We start from the raw sequence: 23878 nt of genomic DNA, 5'->3' as shown, positions 1-23878 counted from the left end.
TCTGTATGCAGACTTGGCCCAAAAGAAGACATGGATCTTCTGTGTTGCTTCCCCCCCATTCTTTAGCTTTTCTGTTTTATAATCAATGGGTGTCACCCAAGGTCTGCCTTTCAGAATGTCTGTCACACTGTGCTGCCCTCACCTCTTACTTAAATGCAAGCAACAGAGCCTTTTATGGCTTTGATGCAGCAATGCTTGCTTCTATTTCTTAATACCTGTCGCTTTACTCCCCGCCCCCCCCCCTTATAACTTGTGTGCACAGCATATGGTTTGTCCTCTTAGTCAAAACTAAATCACCTAATTAATTCAGTCTCAGCACAGTTCAATAACAGGCCTCACACATGTTATGTACTTCAAGGTGCTTTCACTATCCTACAGCATCAATCACATGACTGAATGCGAGATTTTGGCTCATCACATACATCATAAAGCTGTTAGGCCTAGAGACTTTCTCAAATAAAATCTGGATCTGGATCCATGTTTTGAACTCTCCAAAGTTCAGAGATGTTCTGATCTGGGGCCAGAAACCGTTTACAAAATGCCAAAACCCCTCTTTCCCCAAAACTGAGAGGTATGCAGAAATTCAATTTTAGTTCAGACTCATCTCTTTTTATGTTGTTCTCATTAAAGTCAATGGGAACGCTGATGATGACTTCAATGAGAGAAGGATGCTGCATAGTAGCGAAGGGTAGTAGGCACTAAGGACAAAGAAATAAAGGGACCTCGTGTTTACTAAACATCACTCCTGCTTAGACAGTGTTATTTTTTAGGGCCAGATTCTGTTATCTCATATTCCCTAGCACCTTACTCCTCAAATAGCACTAGGTACTGATCAGCATAAGTAAAGGTGAAGGATATAGCCCTTAAACACTGATTAGGGCATTATGAATGAATTAGATAGAAAGGTTCAGATTCCAGTGGTCATCATTAAAAAGTTAACATTTATTGACAGTTACATAAACATTTAGCACTGATGTATTTACTGGTATCTGAGGCAGTTGTTTCTTACTCTAAGTAGGAGTAGAAAAAAATATATGCCAGCAGTCTGACAGTTGTAGACAAATACTGACATTTAACACCAGCAGCTGTCCTTTCTCCCCATTTTCCACAGGGAAATTGATTCAGTATAATAAACTGAATTTGTCCACCACTGAAAGATATTCACTATAATCACTGGGTCAGGTTCTGCCATCAGATTCCACACAGCTCACGCTGACTTCCCTGGGAATTTCAAACGTGTGCCTGAGGGCAGAACTTCGGCCACGGACTTTGCTGCCATTTGGGAGCCAGACCTATCATCAAACAGACTTCAGGTAACTTTAAAAATAAACCTTCTTGTATTCTTCCCAACCTATTACTCTAATGTCTGAGGTCATCTCTCTCTCCTGCATTTGACACTAGCAACAGGAGAGGTTCGAAAGCCTACAAGTTGATGCAAGAAGTCAGAAGTGCTGCCATTGGTATTGCTCTCACCGGAACAAACAGAAAATTGCAGAGCAACCTACTGTATAAAATGCACTGAATAGAAAGGAAAATCATGGGCACATCTGGGGAGCAGTGCTTCACACACTTGTAGAAGAAGAAGCGACTGAGGATTTCAAAGACGAACACAGCTCTTTGTTATGACACTTGCAGAATGTTTCCCACCGTTCTGGGGAAAAGTTTCACAGGTTCTCAGATGGCCTGCTGTATTAGTATGTCAGCACTTGTGCAACTAAATCCTTTTCTGAGTACTTTGGAATTAATCCACTACAATTCTCTCTCTTTTGGAAACTGGCATGCCAATTTTTTTACTGTGTGTAAACCCTTGTTTGAAGTAGCTCCAGTCAGAGGAAAAGACAGCTGTGTAGTTTAGGTGTTTTAACTGGGTTAACAGCTTTGGATTCTGAGGAAAGCTAGTATAAATCAGGTAACCAGTGGAGCACTTAATAAAATGTGCACCAAATTTTTGTTGAAAAGGTGCTAGTTATCAATGTCTGAACGCTGGCTATAGAGTTGGCACAGTATTTGTATTACGCTGGTTCTATGCATTACACATAGACCTTCATTACAATAAGAGTTCAATTTTGGGTAACCATGGAAAGAATAAAGCCAAATCCTAGTAGCCAATGAGACAGCTTTCATGAGTGAGAGCAGCCGGATTCCATCTCATACGTTTCACTTAGTGCCAGATCCTTACCGGGTGTAATCTGCCATAGCCTTGTGGAGTTCAAAGGAGCCACGCCAATTCATGCCAAATGTCAGCACTGAGACACCAAAATTAAGCCAGTTAAAAATGTCCCATATTATCCCTTCATCTTTTACTTGTAACTTCTAACATTTTCCCTGCAGAAAAGTTTGCTTCCTAAGGATATTTTATATTAAATCCTACACTACAATATTTCTGTTTTATAGAAGAAATATATTTGTTTTAAATACACTTGCTCTGTACTTACACCAAGATACCCATCAGCAATTTTTTAGTTTGACAACCATGAAAATACAAGCAATTCCCAGTCCTAACAAGGCATCTTCCTCATTCCAACCTTTTGACCTTGTACCTAAGAACTAGTGCTGTGCTCCCAAAGAGAGACAGGGAAAAAAATAAGAATCCCCTTACATCCAAGATAAAATTCCAAAAGTCCACCCCTCAGAATACAGAGGTTTCCGGAGACCTTTAGAGTTTCTCAAGGGAAAAAAGATGAAGGGTCAGCTGATGACTTCCTTAGTCTCCGTATTTTTCCCTCTTTGCTCATTCTTCAAAGGACTCCATTTTGGCTTTTCCTTTCCCTCTCTCCCTCCTCCTCTCTGCAGTTGCTTTTCTGGTTCCTTATTATCTGTCTCAGCAAATTGTTTCTGACACCTCTTTCTTTTGTTCTCTAACGCTAAGATCCATAACCCCGGAAACTCTTTGTACTGTACTGCATTAATCAAAGTACATATGATGGACACCATCTTCGCTGATAGACCAAGGATTGAACCAGGGACCTCCTGAGTTAAAAGAGCAAGCTGCTATAGCCCATATCTGCAGCTGGAGCTGTAACAGAACCAGAATTTCCTTTCCTCAAGAAATTCTGGCATTAAAAAAATATCCAATTCTGCATGAAAAGCCGAAATTTTGAAATTCCCTACAAAACAAAACAAAAAGTCTGAAAATTTTCTTCTTCAGAACTATTGATACATTTCATTTAGTTGTGATTCATTTTAAAAAATGTTTTACAACATTAAATATACATAAGTAAAACAGAATATCATATTAAATTTAATATTGTAGTATACAAGTCAAAATGAAATTAATCAAAAAGAAACATTTTAACACTATTGTAACCATTTATTTAGTCCTTTTTGTCAATGACAAATTTAGTCGAAAAAGACATGTTCCTGAGAAATGTTCAGATTTTGAAAAAACGGCATCATTTAATGGAAAACTGCTCTATTTACATTTTTCTGACTGGCTATACTCATATCCTCCCTGGACTGGCACAGAGGGGGGCATGTAACACACACTAACCAGTGGGCTGTGCGCACACACACTTCTCAACTTCCCAGGCTCAATTCTGAATCTACCGAAGCTAACGAGAGTTTTGCCATTGACATCAATGGGAGAAAGACCCAGACCCAGTCCGATGTGGGAACTGTGAAAGTGTTGTCGGAGTACTGGATCAGTATCTCCTGTGAAGCTGAACCTTACGTTTTGCAATGCCTCTAGCAAAGCAAACAAAGTGTCTGAAATTCAATTCAAACCTTAATAAATTTATGAAGAGTAAACATGTTCCCTTTTACACTCAGTGTTTTTAATCTTCTAGGCTTCAATTACACTGACATCTCTAGGATATTGTTAAAACACCTCATTTCTTTTAGCAACACGTGCAGTATACATGCCATACAGGTCTGCTCGAATGGAGCTTATTGCAGGATTAAGATTTTACAACTTGACAATAAAAAACTGAGTTTACAGTATTTATAAAATATCAAAACTGAGATATCAGTGTTTTATCCCCATGTCAATTAGTCCTGTGAGAAACTGTGTAGTTTCTACACATACAAACATACTTACCTTGTTTTAGCAATCACTCTTTAAATGCTCTGGCCTAACCAAAATTTGAATGGATAACTGTGAGCCACTTTATTAGCTACTCATCCATTTTCTTATGACAACAATATATTTAGCAAATCAGCTGCACCACATTTATAGCTGGAATTTATTGGATACAAGTCTACTGAGGAATTAGAGGGAATTGGAATAACCACTGTTATGACACCCTCTTTTATTATTACCACAGTTATTAATTAAAGATTACATGTGGAAGGTGCAGGGTGACACTTGAATGACAAAAGTTAGGTGTCATTGATGGCCCATTGAAGCCATAAGGTCTCACTGAATCCATGAAATCAATGGGACTGTTCACATTAGTAAGGCAAGGAGCGTTACTCATAAGCAATTTGGTCTGAAATTCTGAAAGGGGTCTAGAAATCAACACTCCATTGAAATACACTGGGAGTTGGATGTTTAACTGCCTTAGTGACTTTTCTGAAAATCCCACCCTTAAAGGTAACTGACAAATAAGCCCATTGAAAACATATGGAACCTCTTGAGAAAAAGACTTTCTTCATAAAATAAACAATGGATTTTAAGAAAAAAATTAAGCATTATATATTACAGAAATTGCAAAAAGAAAAGGAGTACTTGTGGCACCTTAGAGACTAACCAATTTATTTGAGCATGAGCTTTTTGCAGGTAAAGCTGGAGTAGAAATATTCTACATTCATTACAGAAAGGGTCAACCCACAAGTCCAGATGAGAACATGCCCACAAGTGTTGGTGCAGCTGAAAACCAAACCTAAATCTGCATGTGAATTTTGAAAAACAAGGAACTTTATGGGTTCAGCCAAAACTCTGGATCCAAATACACCCAAATACTGGAGGGTTTTTGAAAACTGAATCTGAATTTTTCATTTTGAGGCCATCTCTCTTTCTTCACTATGTGACTGAATTACACAACATTCTCATTATGAAATCCATATTTAGCACCGAGAACTGGTGAAACACATCACCCTGGCTTTGTGCCGATCATAAGCCCTTCTGAAGTATCTTAGATCATCTAAACTCTTTAATGCATCGTCTAGATTTTAAAAGGCTAACCTGAAATGAGTTACAATGATCAATACGGGATATAACTAGTACAGAGGGTTTCCTTAAAACCTTGCCACTGACCAATAAAAAAAGTTTAAATACTATTTGTTAAATGTGTTATTGTTTCCTATTTTAAGTATAGGGAGTACATCAAAAACTGTAAATACCATATGACAGCAAATGCAAAGTTTTTAAGGCACCTATTCTACACATACTAATTAGATACTTTTAGTCCATTTATAACAGGAAATGTTTGTGCCTAACTATTTTATCAAGAGGTTGAAAGAAAGGAACAACGAAACCCACAACTCGTAGGGGACGCTCATCCGTGTTGGAGACAGACCCTTTACTAGCGCTGGAGCTGTCTCTCACAGGCTATAAGAATGAACACAGACATCACCACTTTCAGAACTACATGAAAAACGAATTTATTCCATTTAGCTTTCCTTCAGCTGACGGACAGACATCACCTTTGGCATGTAAATCTCAAAGGATAAATGAAATTCCATAATAATACCTACATTTCTGGCCGAAGATGCTACAACCACCAGATTTCCAGGAAAGGTAAGAGGCACCTGGGGGACATTTGATAAGAGGTGTCTTGTGCCAAGAACAAGAACTTTCATCTTGCTGGAATTTTGTTTCAGCCACTTTCAGCTATTCTTTGGCAGTTTACCAGCATAATTATGCCATCATTCAAATCTACATGAAAAGCCAAGTAAATAGCGGGGTCATCAACATAAAATGTATCTCAGATTCTACTGTACAATATTTTGCAGCAGTCACAGCACATAAACTTTGAAGAGTTGGTAGGCAACCTGTGGCCAACAGAGCTCAGATGCCATGGTGATGGGCACAGTATAAAAACCTCTACAGATGGACAGAACATTAGAATTGGCCGTATCAGGATTAGAATATGAACTAATCAGAACTGACCAGTCAAAGGTAAACCAGGTTAGAGTGTCCCCAGATTGACAAGCATATGTACCCAAAGGTTACAGAACAGTAGGAATGATCGTTCACTTTTATTTATCAGTATATTACACTTTATACTCTGTGGTGTGGCCAGCACGAAAAAATGAACGGAATTATCTTGTGCTAAATGTTATAGGACAGAAAAACTACTGAAGGGCCTGATTCTGTTGCACTTACACTGACTAATACCTTTCAGTAGACAACTCGTGTAGGAAGATACGATTCAATATGAGAAATAGATGCCAGAGTTGGGTACTGGAGATAATAAGCCTTTATGATTATCTTTCCTAGAGGAGACAGAAGCTTTGATAAGGAATAAATTGGGGGAGTGAGAACAGATAGTTCACAGTTTATGCAGAGCAGTTACTTTCCCCTCCTAACTTTCAGACAGCTAGCCTGAACAAAATGGTGACAGATTTCCTTGACGAAACACGAAAAATACTCTGACAGAAATGAAAAGACTGTATTCATGTATCATTGAAACCCATTCATGAGTTTATAGTCCCCAAGTATTCCAGGAAATGTTACAAATCCACAGCCTGTCCCCAAGTGCCAGATTTTGCATCTGGATCTCAGAGATGCACATTTGAGGAGGCTCAGGAGGACTAATTATTCCAGCAAGTGCATGGAAAAAATAATACTCACAGAATTTGCTTTGATATGTATGTTTTAGATGACAGAATAAGAAAAACGGTGAAATGGGATGAACCTTCCTATGTTGGGTCAACCTGTGCCCCATTTGGGGGATTTCTCACAATAAATTAGATATAGATATTTAGCCTATCACACCTTTTGGAGGATGGCAAAATCCAAATAAAGAAATGTTTTTGCATGACAGCATCTGATAGAACCAGGATTATATATTGCAGATTATTTAAGCAATTTGCAGTGATTTGCATATCTGTATCTCAGAGAGTTTAAGGATAAAATTATCTCCTCAAAACCAAACAGGGGATTTTGATCTCAGTATGCTTCCCCCTCCTCTTCCCCCGCCACAAATTGTAAGGATTTTCCCTTGATATCAATGAAACACTGCTCATGCAAGAAAAAAGCAACATAAAAGTTGTTGACAAAGAGCAATTTCCTGCAATATCCTGCAATAAAATCCTTACTGAATTAGTTTTAAGTATCTCTGGAGTCCATTGATACCTGAGAGGAGGTGAATGCAAATTGCAACCTTCGGACTCAAGTCTTTTGAAGCTCACCCAGAGGAGAGAATCATTGCCTGCTGATTACCTATTCCCTGATTCTAAAGATCTAAGGCCCACACTGTATAAAGGAGAGACTGAACTTTTCATGTTGTGCTTATCTGAGCAAAAGCTGTCATGAACTTATAACCACAGGAAAACCCCTGTGGGGGCCTGAAGGACTGATTGCCTACCAGAGAGCCCTTGTTGGAGTAGGGTCTAATCTCTGGTAAGGTTCTTAGCATGTGTATAGGTTCTTTTATTGTTTATGCTTTCTCTTTAAAGCTTTCACCTAAAAAATAAATGTGCTTGCTTAATAAGAGCTGTGTGGCAATTTATAACTCTGCGCAATTACGCTGTTTATAGCCTCTGAGGAGAAAGCAAAGCGCAGATGCAGTCTGTTAGGCTGTCTGGCTTGCTTGGAATAACTCAGTGCAGGCTTGCAACTTTACAGCCTGGAAAAACCCCAGTGAGAAGGGAGAAAGACATGGGTCTCTGCCCTAGGGAGACAAAGGCTAGAGAGCTGGAAGCATGGGAGACGGTGCCATTGGTGGACTAAGGTGCAGTTGCCCTGAACTGTGACAAAAATATCTTTCACTGTATGTATCTAGGAGAAAAATGTTTCCGAAGTCCACTAAAGCATTAATTTATTATATACTAAATACAATTGTTGATTAATAACATGCAATAAACCAAGATTACTGATATACGAATAAACAATGAGACAAGATGATGTTCAGTTTATGGATCCCATTTTAGTAATGCACATCCAATGATGCATGACTAAGTTATTACAGTAAGATTGTTAATCATAGAATTTAGACAATCATAGACATAGAAGAAATGGTGCTGGTCCTTTCAAATTTCTTCTATCCTGCTAAAAGGGTGGGTGTCCTTTTTTATGTGTGGGGTTGTTTTAAAGAAACTCATGATTCAGTAGATTTCACCCTGCAGAACAGGAGGAATTTTAAAGGGGCAAGAATGTAAGGTATGTATTTGCACTTGCAATAAATGCCTTTTAGTGATTATCCTTGTAAGAAGATAAAAGCCATACTTGTGAAGCCAATGAATGGAGACTTTCCTTTAGCTTAAGTGGCAGAGTTTTGAAAGTCTTTAGTTTAATCCTGTGTTGATGAGTGGGGTATAGTGGACAATTATGATGTCTGAACAGATCACATACAGCCATAGAACTTAGAGTAGGACTGAACAACAGGTCCGTGGTTTGGTAGTAATTTTGACTGCATATTCCTACATTATTTTAAAGGATATTGTACTCCTCCTTTGGGTGGTTGGTGATATACAAATAGGAGAAGGCAAGGACATGCCAGTTAAACCAGCTGGATAAACCATGACATGCCAAATAAAACAAACTGTATAAATAAAAAGAAAAGGAGTATTTGTGGCACCTTAGAGACTAACCAATTTATTTGAGCATAAGCTTTCGTGAGCTACAGCTCTCTTCATCGGATGCATACTGTGGAATGTACAGAAGACGTTTTTATACATACAAACCATGAAAAAATGGGTGATTATCACTACAAAAGGTTTTCTCTCCCCCCACCCCACTCTCCTGCTGGTAATAGCTTATCTAAAGTGATCACTCTCCTTACAATGTGTATGATAATCAAGTTGGGCCATTTCCAGCACAAATCCAGGTTTTCTCCCCCCCCCCCCTCCCGCCCCCCAACGCACACACAAACCCACTCTCCTGTTGGTAATAGCTTATCTAAAGTGACGACTCTCCTTACAATGTGTATGATAATCAAGGTGGGCCATTTCCAGCTCAAATCCAGGGTTTAACAAGAATGTCTGAGGAAGGGGGGTGGGGGGGGTGTAGGAAAAAACAAGGGGAAATAGGTTTCAGAGTAACAGCCGTGTTAGTCTGTATTTGCAAAAAGAAAAGGAGTACTTGTGGCACCTTAGAGACTAACCAATTTATTTGAGCATGAGCTTTCGTGAGCTACAGCTCACTTCATCGGATGCATACTGTGGAAACTGCAGCAGACTTTATATACACACAGAGAATATGAAACAATACCTTGTATAATGACTTAGCCACTCCCAGTCTCTATTCAAGCCTAAGTTAACTGTATCCAGTTTGCAAATGAATTCCAATTCAGCAGTCTCTCACTGGAGTCTGGATTTGAAGTTTTTCTGTTGTAATATCGCAACTTTCATGTCTGTAATCGCGTGACCAGAGAGATTGAAGTGTTCTCCGACTGGTTTATGAATGTTATAATTCTTGACATCTGATTTGTGTCCATTTATTCTTTTACGTAGAGACTGTCCAGTTTGACCTATGTACATGGCAGAGGGGCATTGCTGGCACATGATGGCATATATCACATTGGTAGATGTGCAGGTGAACGAGCCTCTGATAGTGTGGCGTATGTTATTAGGCCCTGTGATGGTGTCCCCTGAATAGATATGTGGGCACAGTTGGCAACGGGCTTTGTTGCAAGGATAGGTTCCTGGGTTAGTGGTTCTGTTGTGTGGTATGTGGTTGCTGGTAAGTATTCGCTTCAGGTTGGGGGGCTGTCTGTAGGCAAGGACTGGCCTGTCTCCCAAGATCTGTGAGAGTGTTGGGTCATCCTTCAATAAATAAAGATTACTGTTCCTCAAATGATCACAGGGAATGATTTTTTAAGTAGTCTTATAAAAATCAAGGTGCAATGTAGACTGCTGCATATAAATAGAGAGCCAAATCCCCATGTGATGTAAACAGAGGTACCTCTGTGACAGATTTATGTTACCAATCTGCCTGGGGCGTCAGGTGATCAAGCTGAGGCCGCAGGATCTTTAGGGAGATGATGGAACACACCACATAACTGCGTTTTAAAGCTTTATTGATAAAATAATAAAATAACGGGGGAGAGTGCTGCGGGGGGGGGAGGGGGTGGAAGGGGGGTTCCCCACGTCACTCAGAGGAAGTGCCCGAAGCCCTAACCCACTTTCATACTCACACCCACACTACCCGAGGCTGGCCAAGCCTGTGTGTAACGTAAGAAGAGAGGGGGAGGGGTGGACGGGAGTTCTTCTCCCGTGCATGGGTCGTCCAGGATTTGCTGTGATCTCCGAATTACTCCAGCTCTCAGAAGGGTTTTAAATTATGGGTTTCTTTGGGCGTTTCATTCCGCGTCCTCTGTTTCTGGTGCTCTTTGTGCCAGTCCAAACCAGCTTTTTGTGGGTTTTTTTGCTTTCCCAAAACACAACGGCCTTCATTGTTTCACCTGTGTCTTTCATCTCTGCAGCCCTGTTTTTTTCTTGGCTAGCTGTGGCTGGGTGAGAGATAAACTTCTCATCTAGCGCTGTGACCTTGGACTGGGGCCAGCGTCTGGACTGGGGCCAGCTTTGGACTGAGCTTGCTAGCTGCAGTGTTGAGTTAACCTGTCCTTTGCTCTCTTTCTCCTTCCTCCTTTGGTCTCTTGCAGCCTGCAAAAGAATCTTTCACTCTTCACTCACACCTTTGACCCTCCCCAAAATGCTTTGCGATGCTTGCAACAGTGTTAGCAACATGCAGTGCTGATCTGCCTTCCCCAGGGGAACCCCTGAGGTTGTGACATTCCCCCCCTTGACCCCGAATCAACATTTTGTTGTAAGGGGGTACCACTTAGGTTTCCACCCTCCCTCTGACACGGTGGCTAGGGTTACGGTTGGCCACCTACATAAACAGCAAAATAGCACAAACAAGATTCTTAGAGTGGCAACAATTGCATACGCTAGCCAGTAGTAGCTTTTGGCTGCAGTAGTAACATAGCATAACACATCCCCTGTTGACATAAATGCCCCGGCCGAACGAGTGTGACAAAGGCAGCTTTTTTTAGATTAAACGTGTATTGCAACACTGTAAAGGAGGAGGCATTCGTTTGGAATATGGTTAGTTGTTCCTGGGTGCGCGTCAAGGGCAGGAAAACATTGGGTGCAATTCATGAAAAATTAAACACAACACAGTTAGAGATAGTAAGCATACTTTGTGTAACTGCAGGCCAATCCACCGAAAAATTTTGCACCTGGGACTGTAACAGCAAATTAAGGGGCACCTTAGGGTCGGTGGTTTTCCAAACACACACAGAGGTATTGGTAAACACAAGGGCCTTCGTGGGGGCGTATTCCAAAGCCTCCCCTTCCCAGCAGATGTGTTGACCCATCTCATAAAAGTGGCCTGGCATCTCCCTTTTTTTTTTTTTTACACATTATTTGTGGGGGCTCCATAGGCCACAATTGCCAGGTGTTGTCCTTTGCAATCCATACGTGCTGATGGTTAGTGGCCGTGGTTAGCACATACCGCTTAATTGTGTTATTGGGGGAGACGCCTCCCACACGTCGTGATGGACCACCCAATCCTGGATAATATGTGAGGCCACATTTTTAGGAAGCTAAGCCACAATTGCCCTTCCCTGCCAATGAATAATTGACTTTTTTTTTTTTTTAAACGATGGTTAATTTTGAACAGTAGTAAAATGAACAAAGGAGGCCCAAAACATAGGGAACCCTAAGATTTTCAGAGAGAAATGCCACCATATATATGCTGTTTTGCCCTGACAAATTTTGAAGTCTTTAAGCAGCAAGAGCGGTTCCACCACTTTTGTTTGGGGTGTTTCTGGGCTTTTGCTATTACTGCCTTGTTTTGTTAACAGAGGAAAAGGGGGAAAAAGCAACAACGTAAATGCACCTATTGGGGAAACTGAGGCACATACAACAACTTTTAAAATGATTAGTTGTTTTGTTCCAGCCCTCCCTGGCTTTCGTTATAGATGTTGTTTGCCTGGTTTAGGAGGTTACAACAACAATATTATATTCCGAGATTAGTAATTGCTATTGCTTGCTAAAGGGCTTTTTATTTTACTTTTACTTCAGGCCACCACAGGAGGAACTGGGTTTGTTTTCATGGGATTCAGGGGAGGTTCGGGGCCACCTACCAGGTATTTTGCTGTGGCCCTGCTGTGTTTATCCGGGGTATGCATTTTTTTCAAGGCACCTTCTCTTCCGCCTTTCGCCTCCCGGATCCCTAACCAGGATCTGGTTACTTTGACTCGGGTCTGTGCACTCCAGGTGGATGCCGGAGCACTAGGTTTGAGCATGGGTTAGAAAAGTCTTAACATAGGTTTAAAATACAATGTAGACGCTCAAGCCCCGGGTTCCCTAACATGGGTCAGCTGACTTGAGTCCCACTAACGTGGGCTTACATTGCAGTGTAGACTAGTGACATGCTTGATTGCAGGTTCTTAAAGGAGATTAGATGCTGTGAGTATCTCAGCACAGGACACAGCCTTACAGGGAGGCACATGCTAACCATTGACAAATATTTGAAAAGTATGAGTTTCAAGATGGGAGAGAAGCTGTTTAGGTTGGTCCAAGGGATATAAATAGGAGAGGCATAGCAGAGAGGTGTTATTAGTGTTATTTATAGAACTTCTTCTGTAATGCTATAAATGTACTAAATTATTCCACATTTACATCGCAAACTCCTTACAAATTCTTCTCTTATTTTTCCTTGGCAAGAGAAATTCTTCCCAAATGATATCCTACCCTACCTCAACCCCCTCCTGGAATAAGATTACTTGGAGGGAGAAAATCTAGATTGCTGGAATTCTGTGTTATTAAAATCAATATTCTTCAATGAACATTAGGTCTGGACCGTACTGAAGTCAGTTATAATGCACAGACAATCATATGCAAGATTTCCAATAGTAATCCAAACACAGCCTTTCATCTATAATGAATTATGGAGCAGTTCCTCTAAATCATCTGTATGGAGTTGGCACTGGAGTTGCCAATTTAAAAAAAAGTGCTAGTTTTGAGCTTCAAATTGATATTTTACTCTGATAAATTAAAATCCAATATGAACCAATAAGACACTAACCATACAGAAGCATACATTTTTCCTGACCGTTTTCTCCTTTTTGTCTGAGATCTGATCTGTTGCCACCACAGCTCATGTAAGAGCAACACAAGCTAATGACAAGAGCCAAAGACTGACATTTTGGAGAACTAAATAACCTTTCCAAACAAATGAGTAATGCGGCCCGAGGTAGCGAATGTAATTAGGGAGGATGAAAGCATCCTCTTCCAGGGAATACCTGGAGGAGAGGGCTTGGGAAAAGGAAACTTTGCCCATACTGTTTTCTCCCCTGTGGAATGAACAGGAGGTTCTGTCTCTAAGCTCCACAGATCTCTGTGTTCCACATGGATGGCAGGGGAATCTGCCTCAGGCAACAGATGCCTGTGCAATCTGCATGTAATCACTCTCTGCATTGGCTCTTCCTTCCCATCCACATGGCAGTGCAGATCAGTTACAACCAAGCAACCATGGTTTCCCCAGCTGTGGCGGCTTAGGCTCACAGGATCCCGCATTAAAGGAGTTATGAGTGTTTTGTTTCAACCCAGTTTCCTCTCTGAGGAGATTTTTCACTATCAGGGGCCTCGCACCTTGCGTTATGGCAGCAGAATCCAGCTACTCAGAGCTGAATTTAGCTCTCCAATCACTAAACCTCGATTACTATACAGCTTTCCGATCACAACTGCCAAAATGACTGCGTCCACCCTTTCTCTATCCTCCGCACTACTCATGAGGCCGCATGAGAAAAACACTAGGTCACTCTTAAATCCTTGTCTCCTGTGCTACCAAAAGCATCATGGAGACAAATCACCAAACTGAACCAGTACATAGGGAGATTTGTTATTACACCTCTACCCCAATATAATGCGACCCGATATAACACGAATTCGGATATAACGCAGTAAAGCAGAGCTTCAGGGGGGGCTGCGCGCTCTGGCGGATCAAAGCAAGTTCGATATAACGCGGTTTCACCTATAACACGCTAAGATTTTTTGGCTCCTGAGGACAGCGTTAAATCAGGGTAGAGGTGTATTAGGGCTGTCAATTAATCGCAGTTAACTCACATGATTAATTCAACAAAATTAATCGCCATTTTAATCACACTGTTAAACAACAGAATACCAACTGAAATTTATTAAATATTTTTGGATGTTTTTCTACATTTTCAAATATATTGATTTCAGTTACAACACAGAATACAAAGTGTACAGTGCTCACTTTATAATATGATTTTTATTACAAATATTTGCACTGTAAAAATGATAAACAAAAGAAATAGTATTTTTCAATTCACCTCATACAAATACTGTAGTACAATCTCTTTATTGTGAAAGTGCAACTTACAAATGTAGGTTTTTTTGGTACATAATTGCACTCAAAAACAAAACAATTCAAAACTTTAGAGCCTACAAGTCCACTCAGTCGTACTTCTTGTTCAGCCAATCGTTAAGACAACCAAGTTTGTTTACATTTACAGGAGATAATGCTACCCACTTCTGATTTACAATGTCACCAGAAAGTGAGAAAAGCAGTTTGCACGGAACTTTTGTAGCTGGCATTGCAAGGTATTATGTGCCAGATATGCTAACCATTCATATGCCCCTTCATGCTTCGGCCACCAATCCAGAGGACATGCTTCCAATGCTGACGATGCTCATTAAAAAAAAATGCGCTAATTAAATTTGTGACTGAACTCTTTGGGGGAGAACTGTATGTCTCCAGCTCTGTTTTACCTGCATTCTGCCATATATTTCATGTTTTAGTAATCTCGAATGATGACTCAGCACGTTATTCATTTTTAAGAACAGATTTGACAAAACACAAAGAAGGTACCAATGTGCGAATTCTAAAGATAGCTACAGCATTTGACCCAAGGTTTAAGAATCTGAAGTGCCTTTCAAAATCTCAGAGGGATGAGGTCTGGAGCATGCTTTCAGAAGTCTTAAAAAAAACAACATTCTGATGCGGAAACTACAGAACCCGAACCACCAAAAAAGAAAATCAGCATTCTGCTGGTGGCATCTGACTCAGATGATGAAAATGAACATGCTTTGGTCCACACTGCTCTGGGTTGTTATCAAGCAGAACCCATCATCAGCATGGACGCATGTCCTCTGAAATGGTGGTTGAAGCATGAAGGGACATATGAATCTTTTGCGCATCTGGCATGTAAATATCTTGCGACGCTGTCTACAGCAGTGCCATGCGAACGCCTGACTCATTTTCAGGTGACACTGTAAACAAGAAGCAGGCAGCATTATCTCCTGCAAATGTAAACAAACTTGTCTGTCTAAGTGATTGGCTGAACAAGAAATAGGACTGAGTGGATGTGTAGACTCTAAAGTTTTACATTGTTTTATTTTTGAATATAGGCTTTTTGTACATAATTCTACATTTGTGAGTTCAACTTTTATGATAAAGAGATTGCACTACAGTAATTATATTAGGTGAACTGAAAAAACTATTTCTTGTGGTTTTTACAGTGAAAATATTTGTAATAAAAATAAATATAAAGTGAGGACTGTACATTTTGCATTCTGTGTTGTAACTGAAATCAATATATTTGAAAATGTAGAAAGCATCCAAAAATATTTAAATTATATTGTATTCTATATTGTTTAACAGTGTGATTAATTGCGCGATTAATCACGATTAATTGTTTTAATCGTTTGACAGCCCTAGTTATTATAGGTGGGGTTGGAACCACGACCTGTTATTAAGGTGGGCCAACACTTACCATTATAAGACCCTGTTTTCAGTTGCTTATAACCTGGCCTAATGTTAACCGCTTGGGTTACAATTTCCCAAGCTGAGATCTGCCTCAGTCTGATTATCTGGGGAAAACCACAGCCAAAATGGCCCAGCTGTTTCTGAGAACAAAGCCATGGGAAAAACACACTGGTTTGCACATGCTAAAAAATTATGGGTGACCCCTTACATTTCGGAGCAGGGATTTGAAATTTGGAAAGCGGGGGCCTTTGTGCCAGGGATGTGTCTGTGGCCATCTTTGTGGAAATCCACCCACCCTTGGCCAAGTGATGAGCTTTGGAAAAACAGCAGTTGGCTCATGCTCCATAGAGACTTGTTTTAGGCAGTTAAATTATCTGAAGATTCCATCCACACTGGCCGTGCTCTGGCCAGGGCTGGGCACCATGTTCCCTGCAACTGCCGTTCTGGGCTGCTGCAGGCTGCATTGGATCCAGGCACCTGAAATGAAACCAGGGAGCCTGTTTCTTCTTTGCTTTCAATGACCCTTTTCTGAGCATAGGCAGAGTGGAGGAGGAATCCTGAATCCAGTGCAGAGGGGGTCAGAGCTGGACCTGCGGATGGGGTGCAGGTTTGTGACAAGGATCCTGCTCAAGGGTGTCGGAGCCTTCAAAGAAGTGGGGGAACCGCTCCCCGGTCTCCTCTTCACCCCAACACCGCTCCCCTTAGGGCCCACCCCGCAAAGAAGTGGGGGAGCCACTCCCCGGTCTCCTCTTCACCCCAACACCACTCCCCTTAGGGCCTGCCCCGCCTCTTCCCCTGGAGGCCCTACCCCCAGTCAAGCCGGAAGCTGGAGTGGGGCCAGAGAGCCTGCTCCCCAGCCTGAGGAAGGGGTGGGGGCTGAGAGCAGCCCCTGGCTCTGCTCCCCGGGCCTCCCACACGATGGGCAGGTAGAGAGTCCATGGCTCTTACCATGGCTGGGCTGTGGCTCTGAGGGACCCCCGGCCAGAGCCAGGTCGGGGACAAAGCTGAGTGGGCAGCTGTGGTGAGCTGGTGCGGAGTCGCACACCCTCCACCTCCATCTGCCCTGGGCAGCCCAGGGGGCGGGGACACAGCCGAGCACTGCTTTCAGCCCCCCCTGTACCGCGGGCAGGTGGTGGGTCCACATGGCTCCCACAACTGCCCGGTTCTTTGGCTGGGCTCCACTCTGGCCTGGCCAGGGGATAGGGTCTGGGGGGAAAGAAGGGGAGTCCACCATGGTGAAAAGTGGATGGGCCAGCCCGGTACTGCAGCTACTGGGCTGGAGAAGCCTCCATGGACCCAGTCTACAGACACAGTAACTATGTCTACGTTGCAGATGGCAGTGCGTTTCCTAGCTCAGGTAGAAAGACACACACTAGCTCTGCTTGAGCCAACATGTTACGAATACCAGCATAGCAAAGGCTAGCACAGGAGGTGGCTTGGACTAGCCACCTGAGTAAAAGCCTACCCAGTCCCCCGGGTACGTAAGTCAGCCAGTTAACCTAAGTTGCTACATTGCTATTTTTAGTGGGCTAGCTTGTGGACAGCTAGCACATGTTGGGGTACCCGAATTGAGAAGAATGCTCCCGGCTACAGTGTAGCTGTATCCTTGGTGGCCTCATAGGGGAAGGAGAATTCCTTCCTCGTCCTTGCCCAGTCCTCATCCCGCTCCTCTAGCTACGTGCAGGGCACAGAACGTAAACCTTTGCGATTACTGTAGGACCCAAAGCATATCATGTTATTATTTACCTAATATTTCCATAGCTACCATATTCTTATTTGTGAGCACAATTCTATTTGCTTTGATATCTTCTACACAGAGATAATTCTCTGACAATGGTCAGTCTTTTCTGTTTGTGGCCAACTGTGTTTATAAGCAGGTTCTTTATATTCACATTTCTTTGCTGTAAGAACCTTTACTTCTGCTTTCTGAAACTAGGGAATATAATTATTGATAACATCAAACAGTATCATACAATAAGGAGGAACATGAACTGTTCTTTCTGCTAGAAATACAACACATTTTCCTCCCAAACAGGAAAAGCTGCATTTTCCTCCCAAGCAAATTGATGGTATTTTCTTCCATTATATTTTAACAATTTTAAAGCAGGTTAAATGTGAAGTGCAAACAACTTATCACAGGAGCTCTTTAGTATGTACTACATCAAGGCTGCCAAAAGACCAGCATATTCACCCTCACCTCTTCAGCCTAAACCAACATGATCTGAATGTAGAGCAGTTATTTGATTCCTCCATCCACAGTACCTTATGGGCCCAAACAGAGAACATGTAGGCACATGAGTAACATAACTCATGTTATTAGTTCACTGAGGTTCTCAGGATCAGGCTCTATAACAAACTCTAGTGTAATTCCCTTGCACCTGAGTCAACTAACGGCTTGCTTTGATATATAATAAAGCTTTATCAAGTTTGTCAGATGCTTTATGTGTTCCCATGTTAGTCTGATATTACTGCCCAGCTAGGAAAAGCTTTTATGGATACATCCATCACAAGATTCAAGTTTGTTCCATCATGTGATTATTTTACTTACTCCTGTCTTTTCATCAAAGATTTTGATTCCTCCAAAGGAGACAGTTAAAAATATTTTCTGTTTATGTTCTCCTTTCGAACGAGCCGCAGCAACAATTCCCTGTTGAGACAAAGAATGGTTGGGTTGATTTCACTACTTTTTGTTTTATTTTCTGGTAGGTGCCCACACATCAAAAAGCGGGGGCATCACTTCAGAGGAGCTGAGCACCTGATGCTTCTCTCTGGCTTCTGGGCACGCTCAGCACTTCTCAAAATCAAGCCCAAGCTCTTCCTTACTATATGCAGCCACAATTTAAAGGCCAATCCAGGTTGAGCCTCCCCCTCACCATCGTCTTCTGCCCTTCCCCCCCCCCCGATACTAATTTTCTTCATGTTCCTCACAGCCTGTTCGATGCACGATCCACACAGAAACGTACCAATTCCCTAAGCCATACAGTCCTCCTTGGAATTTGTTCTTATTTGAGCTGAGATTTCTAGGAGGCTTTTTCGCTCTGCAAATTTATTTTTTCTTGCTTAGTTTTTTAATAAGGCAAGAGGGAAAAGGCTCTCTTTTTCATGGAACAGAATGAGCCAACTGACCTTTCATTTTTAAAGAAAGATCTTCTTTACAAGTTCACAATGCCTGGACTGGAAAATGTAGTGCCTTTTCTGTTTATTCTCCTTTTGTCTAGTGGACTTACCCTATTATTGGATTCTTCTGTCCAGTGGGTGGACTTGCTGTTTGTGCATTCTGTATATTATTATAGCTGAAACATAACCTGGCATTCACCTAGCAACTTCTCTTTCCATCTTCAGAGTCCTACTTCTATCAGTTACCAATGCTATCAGCCTAGGATTCAGTGTCACAAATTACATTTGTGAATAAATAAAAATGCTTAGCCTAATGCTTTGCATCTTCAAAATGCTTTACAAACATTAACTAATTAATCCTCATAACTCAAGTATGAAGTCAGTATTATTATCCCCATTTTACAGATAAGGAGACTGATACACAGAAAGGTTAAGTGACCTGCCCAAGGCCATACAGCCACTTAATGTCAGAGCCAGTGCTAAAACTCAGGAGTCGCTGGTTCCCAAGTTCCCCACTCAGACATGAATATTAAAATGAAGAGAATGATTCCCTCACGTTACATGGTGAGAGCTAGGAGCTTAGCTCAAAAGACAAATATATGCATTTGTGAGACCACCAGCTCTGGATGGAGCTAATTGCCTTACATTACTTAGGTAAGTCTCTCCATTACGCTAACAGGAATCAAGCATCTTGGAGATATGGAAATGGCATTCCTGTTGGAGAAAGATCAAAAAAGCCTAGCCCGGTGTCCTAATAGCCACAGGTCTCCCACACAGCTTGTTGGCAGATGGAACCAAGCAATGAATGGAAAAGGGCCTACATGCAGATAAATCAGATTAGAGTTTTGTGGCAGATGCTGTTTTGAGAAATTAAGGGCCCTCCTTTAAAACAGATTCCCTCTTTCCCCCCATTACAAAATGCTCGTAGCTCTTTTTCAATCTACTTATAAAGAAATATTTCCAAAATTGCTGGACCATGAGATGTGTGTTGCACTTCACTACTCATTCATGCTGTTTTATGTCACCTCCTGCTCCTTTCCTTCAGCTTGTCTGTTATCCATCTAGATTGTACAGCTCATCAGGGCAGGGACTGTCTTTTCTAGTTCCGTAAAGTGCCTACCACATTATGGACACTATTTATTGTGTTTTTCTGACTATAAAAACTAGAGATGGGACAACACCTCAAATCTAAGCCCCCATATTTTAGGTGGGGTATTGGGGGGAGAGGGGACACGGGAGGAAAAGAGGAAGTTAGATTAAAAGTCTAGGTTAGAGCCAAAACCACTGCTAGAGCCATCTTGGATTCCTAACATCAGAATGTGAAGCAACTCCCAACTTATCAACATCAGAGTCAGGACCTTGTACAGAACTATCCAAATTCTATTTTATGACACCTGTGTGTACAGTGGTCTAAGTGAAAGGGAATTTGATCCAATGCCATGGAAGTAAAATGACAGAGTTCAATCTGAAATTCTCCCCACTTGATTCTGTAACACCTAAACATTAAAAGTTACACTGCACCTTGAGTTTCATCATGGAATCTTGGCATAACTTGTCTCCTCGCGCTGCAGAAACCTCATCTATACCAATCAGTTTTGCTTTGTATCGGACACCATCACCTTTAAACCTCTTTATTAAAGTGGCTTCACTGCGATCCTGACCTGAAAAGACAGAAGTGAAAATTTGAAATTCACGTGACCGAAAAGAAAAAAATAAACAAACACTCACAAGTAAGTTTAAGGTTAAATTTATGTTCATGCCTCAGTACCTGAGCATGTGAGTATCTGCATAAAATTAGGAGAAATTTACAAGTGTAATAAAACCTATATTCCTCAAATGTGTACACAGTGGGATTGCAAGTTTATGAAATCTTCTGCATGAAATTTGCCAGCTATGTCAGTTTACAGAAATAAGAGATGAGCCTGAATCAAACCCATACACCTGAACACTTCTGATTAGTGCAGGATGTTGGAAATCTCAATCCAGATCAGAATTTTGCATCTTGAGTCCACCTCTAATAGAGATATGATACTGCCTCTCTGTACTCCAACTTATCCAATTGTACTACTAATATTTGTAATGTCAGGATTTGTATTTTATCATTTCCATTTCACAAAACCAAAAAAATAAATTACATCGTCTGTCTATACAACTTTGTTGCTCAAAAGTCATAGCAACTACTGCTTCCGGGTACTATTCTTTTTGTTTCTCAATACATAGTAACAACATAAATGTCAACAGGAATTCACACAGAGTCACTCAGAGCCTAGAGGAGGAAATGGTGATTCTTATTAAAAAGGAATTTGCTTTGAGTGAGACAGTTAGGTGCTGAGAGGGCAAACAGAAACAAGTGACAGAGCAAAGCTGAGAATCAAAAAAACTATAACAAACTACGAGAAGGAGAACTTTCTTAGAAAGACAGCAAACAGATGAGCTCCCAAGTGGGTTATTCCTGAGCATTTACAGAAGCAAGGGTAGATTCTGTACCTTGAGTGGTTGGGGAAAATAGACTGATTTGGGAATCAGTCTTTTTGAGAGCTGGTTGAAGACCTTGATCAAGAACCCTGACGTTCTTGATTGGGAAGGGTAATACAGCTTTGCGTTTGCGAGCGATTGCAAATGCAAATTAGATAATATAACAGCAGGAGTCCAACAAACCTAGTGATTTATGAAATGGTGAGTTCCTGAAGAAAGTTCAAAGAAGAAGACAGAATTGAGAGTCTAGACACTGATTGGTTCCAGTAAGAGAAGCGGGCATTTCTAAAAGCAAGCTGCATCAACTACACACAAAATAGCTACTAACGCAAAATAGAAGTGCAATGCTCCCATTCTTCTGTGAGAATTAGGAAAGTTACATATTCACATGCTGCTTTCCATTTTGCAGAAGCAGGAGAGACTCTGAGAAATTGAACCAGGTGGACCACATCGCTACAAGGTACAAACCAAAAAGAACACAGTAATGTAACAGATAAAGAAAGGCAAGAATATGAGGATGGGAGAGAAGAGGATAGGAAAAATGAAAACCCATAATGAAATAATGACAGGCCCAAGTGACAGTCTTCAGATCCAAATCTGAATCCAAATCTCCACAAAGTTCAGAAGTGTTTGGACGTGAGGTTCTGATTCAGGAACAATCTTTAGCATGCAGTAATTGAACCTGCTCCTGGAAAAGAAAGCAAGGGATAAGGTGAGTCCAGTATGTCCTCACGAGCGACAACTGAAATATCTAAAAGATCTGCGAGGTAAAAACAGATCAGAAAAAGAGTCCAGGTTTTCATTGAGAAATCCAAACCCCAGAACCTTAAAACTTCCAGTTTTCCGATGAAATTTTTTAGATTTTTTGAGAAGTCAAAATTTTCTGCAGGAAAAAAAAAATCCCATTTTCTGACCAGCTTTACTGAGAAAGAAAGATTAAAAGGGCTACATAAAAATTAGAAATGCTGAGCACTTCAGTGGCAGAAGTATATGCTTAGAACCTCTGAAAATCAGGTAACTTGCTTAAGTGCCCACCGGTGGATTTATACTCTTATTATTTATTGTTTACATTGTGGTAACACCTAGAAGGCCTAGTCATGGATCAAGACCTCATTGTGGTAGGTGCTGTACTAACACAAAATAAAAGGATGATCGCTGGCCCCAAATGACTTATAATCTAAGTAACTAACAATCTAATGTTAGGCACTCTAGGTTGAAAAATCTGGTCTCTGTCTCTTCCGGCTCTGATTTCTATTTTAAAACTTGCATTTGAGCACTTTAAACAATGACTCTTACAAAGAAAAACTAATAGCTGCTTCTGTGCTATTGGCTGCTAATGTGTAGAATCTAGAGACTTTTTAAAAAGTAATGAATAACTATCAACTCAACTATATTTACATACATTCCAAGCTGATTAGACTTCTTCCCTCAATCTATGATTCGCTAAATCTACATGGTTAAAGTCCTTCTAACATTTTCATCAGGAAAAATACGTAGCGAACATGCACAAGAAAGAACATTTAGAAATGAAGGACTCATTTCGGTTCCTCTTCACCCAGAGTACTCACAAGCACTACAGTTCACACTATGAACAAGTGACCTGCAAAATTCCATGGCAAATATTAGCTCATGGCAAATATTTTATGGCTGAATTATAACCCAAAAAATAAGGGCAATGACAAGCAATCCTTGTCATCTACCTCCCTCCCTCAATTAGGTTTACCCTCTGCTTTCCCAAAAGGGATTAAATAGGGGAATGAGTCTTCATGCTTTTAAATGATATTTGATAAAAGACTAATGGCAGATAGATTATGAGTCAGAAACTGTAAGTAATGTTAAAATTATGGCTTAGGGAAATGCTAAGGCAGATGTCAGTATCGACAGCTAAAGCAATGAAAGAACATTTGCTACACTAAGCCCTGAAAAAACATCTGGATACACAACAATGAGGAGCCAGATCAGTGGGCTTTGCTGCATGCCTGTCACATGTGTAAACAACATGCCTAGTCAATTTTATGTTGCAGTAAATAAAATCCAATTCAAAAAGCATTCACACCAACAGTTTCCAATCTTGTATCTTCATTACAGCAAAAGCAGCTGTTAGTTAATATTAATATTGCCATCAGTCTAAGCTCATAAGTGATCTAGAATGCTTTCTGTATCTGCATCATGATCATTAATTTGTACCCAATTCAGATATTTGTAAATTTATACCCCAGCCTATGATCATTTTTTCTGAATGTACTCTAATTCACAACACGAACAGTCTCACTAACATACATTTTATGGCGCTGTATGCTTACAGGCAACACCCATTTCATTTATATACATTCAGCATTTATTAAGAAGTGGATACAGCAGAATGAAGTGCTTTTTTGATATATGATGGGGAATGGTCAGCAAATTGAGTATGATGTAGGAACTGTAAAGTGTGCTGGAAAT

At 40.9% G+C, this 23878-nt stretch overlaps 1 protein-coding gene across 21 annotated transcripts in view; it reads right to left on the bottom strand.

Moving 5' to 3' along the window:
• DAB1 (DAB adaptor protein 1) overlaps nucleotides 1-23878 on the bottom strand; it is a 697001-nt gene that overhangs the window by 74772 nt on the left and 598351 nt on the right. For all 21 annotated transcript variants that reach the window (XM_075131817.1, XM_048860469.2, XM_048860464.2 and 18 more), the window contains 2 exons: nucleotides 20483-20622; nucleotides 18393-18491 (listed from right to left, as the gene is read on the bottom strand). In XM_075131817.1, the coding sequence (XP_074987918.1) occupies nucleotides 18393-18491; nucleotides 20483-20622 (239 nt within the window). The remainder of the gene's footprint in view (nucleotides 1-18392; nucleotides 18492-20482; nucleotides 20623-23878) is intronic.

The sequence above is a fragment of the Caretta caretta genome, chromosome 8 (genome assembly GCF_965140235.1).
Source record: "Caretta caretta isolate rCarCar2 chromosome 8, rCarCar1.hap1, whole genome shotgun sequence".
Lineage (NCBI taxonomy): Eukaryota > Metazoa > Chordata > Testudines > Cheloniidae > Caretta > Caretta caretta.
This window is presented reverse-complemented; position numbering and strand designations above follow the sequence as displayed.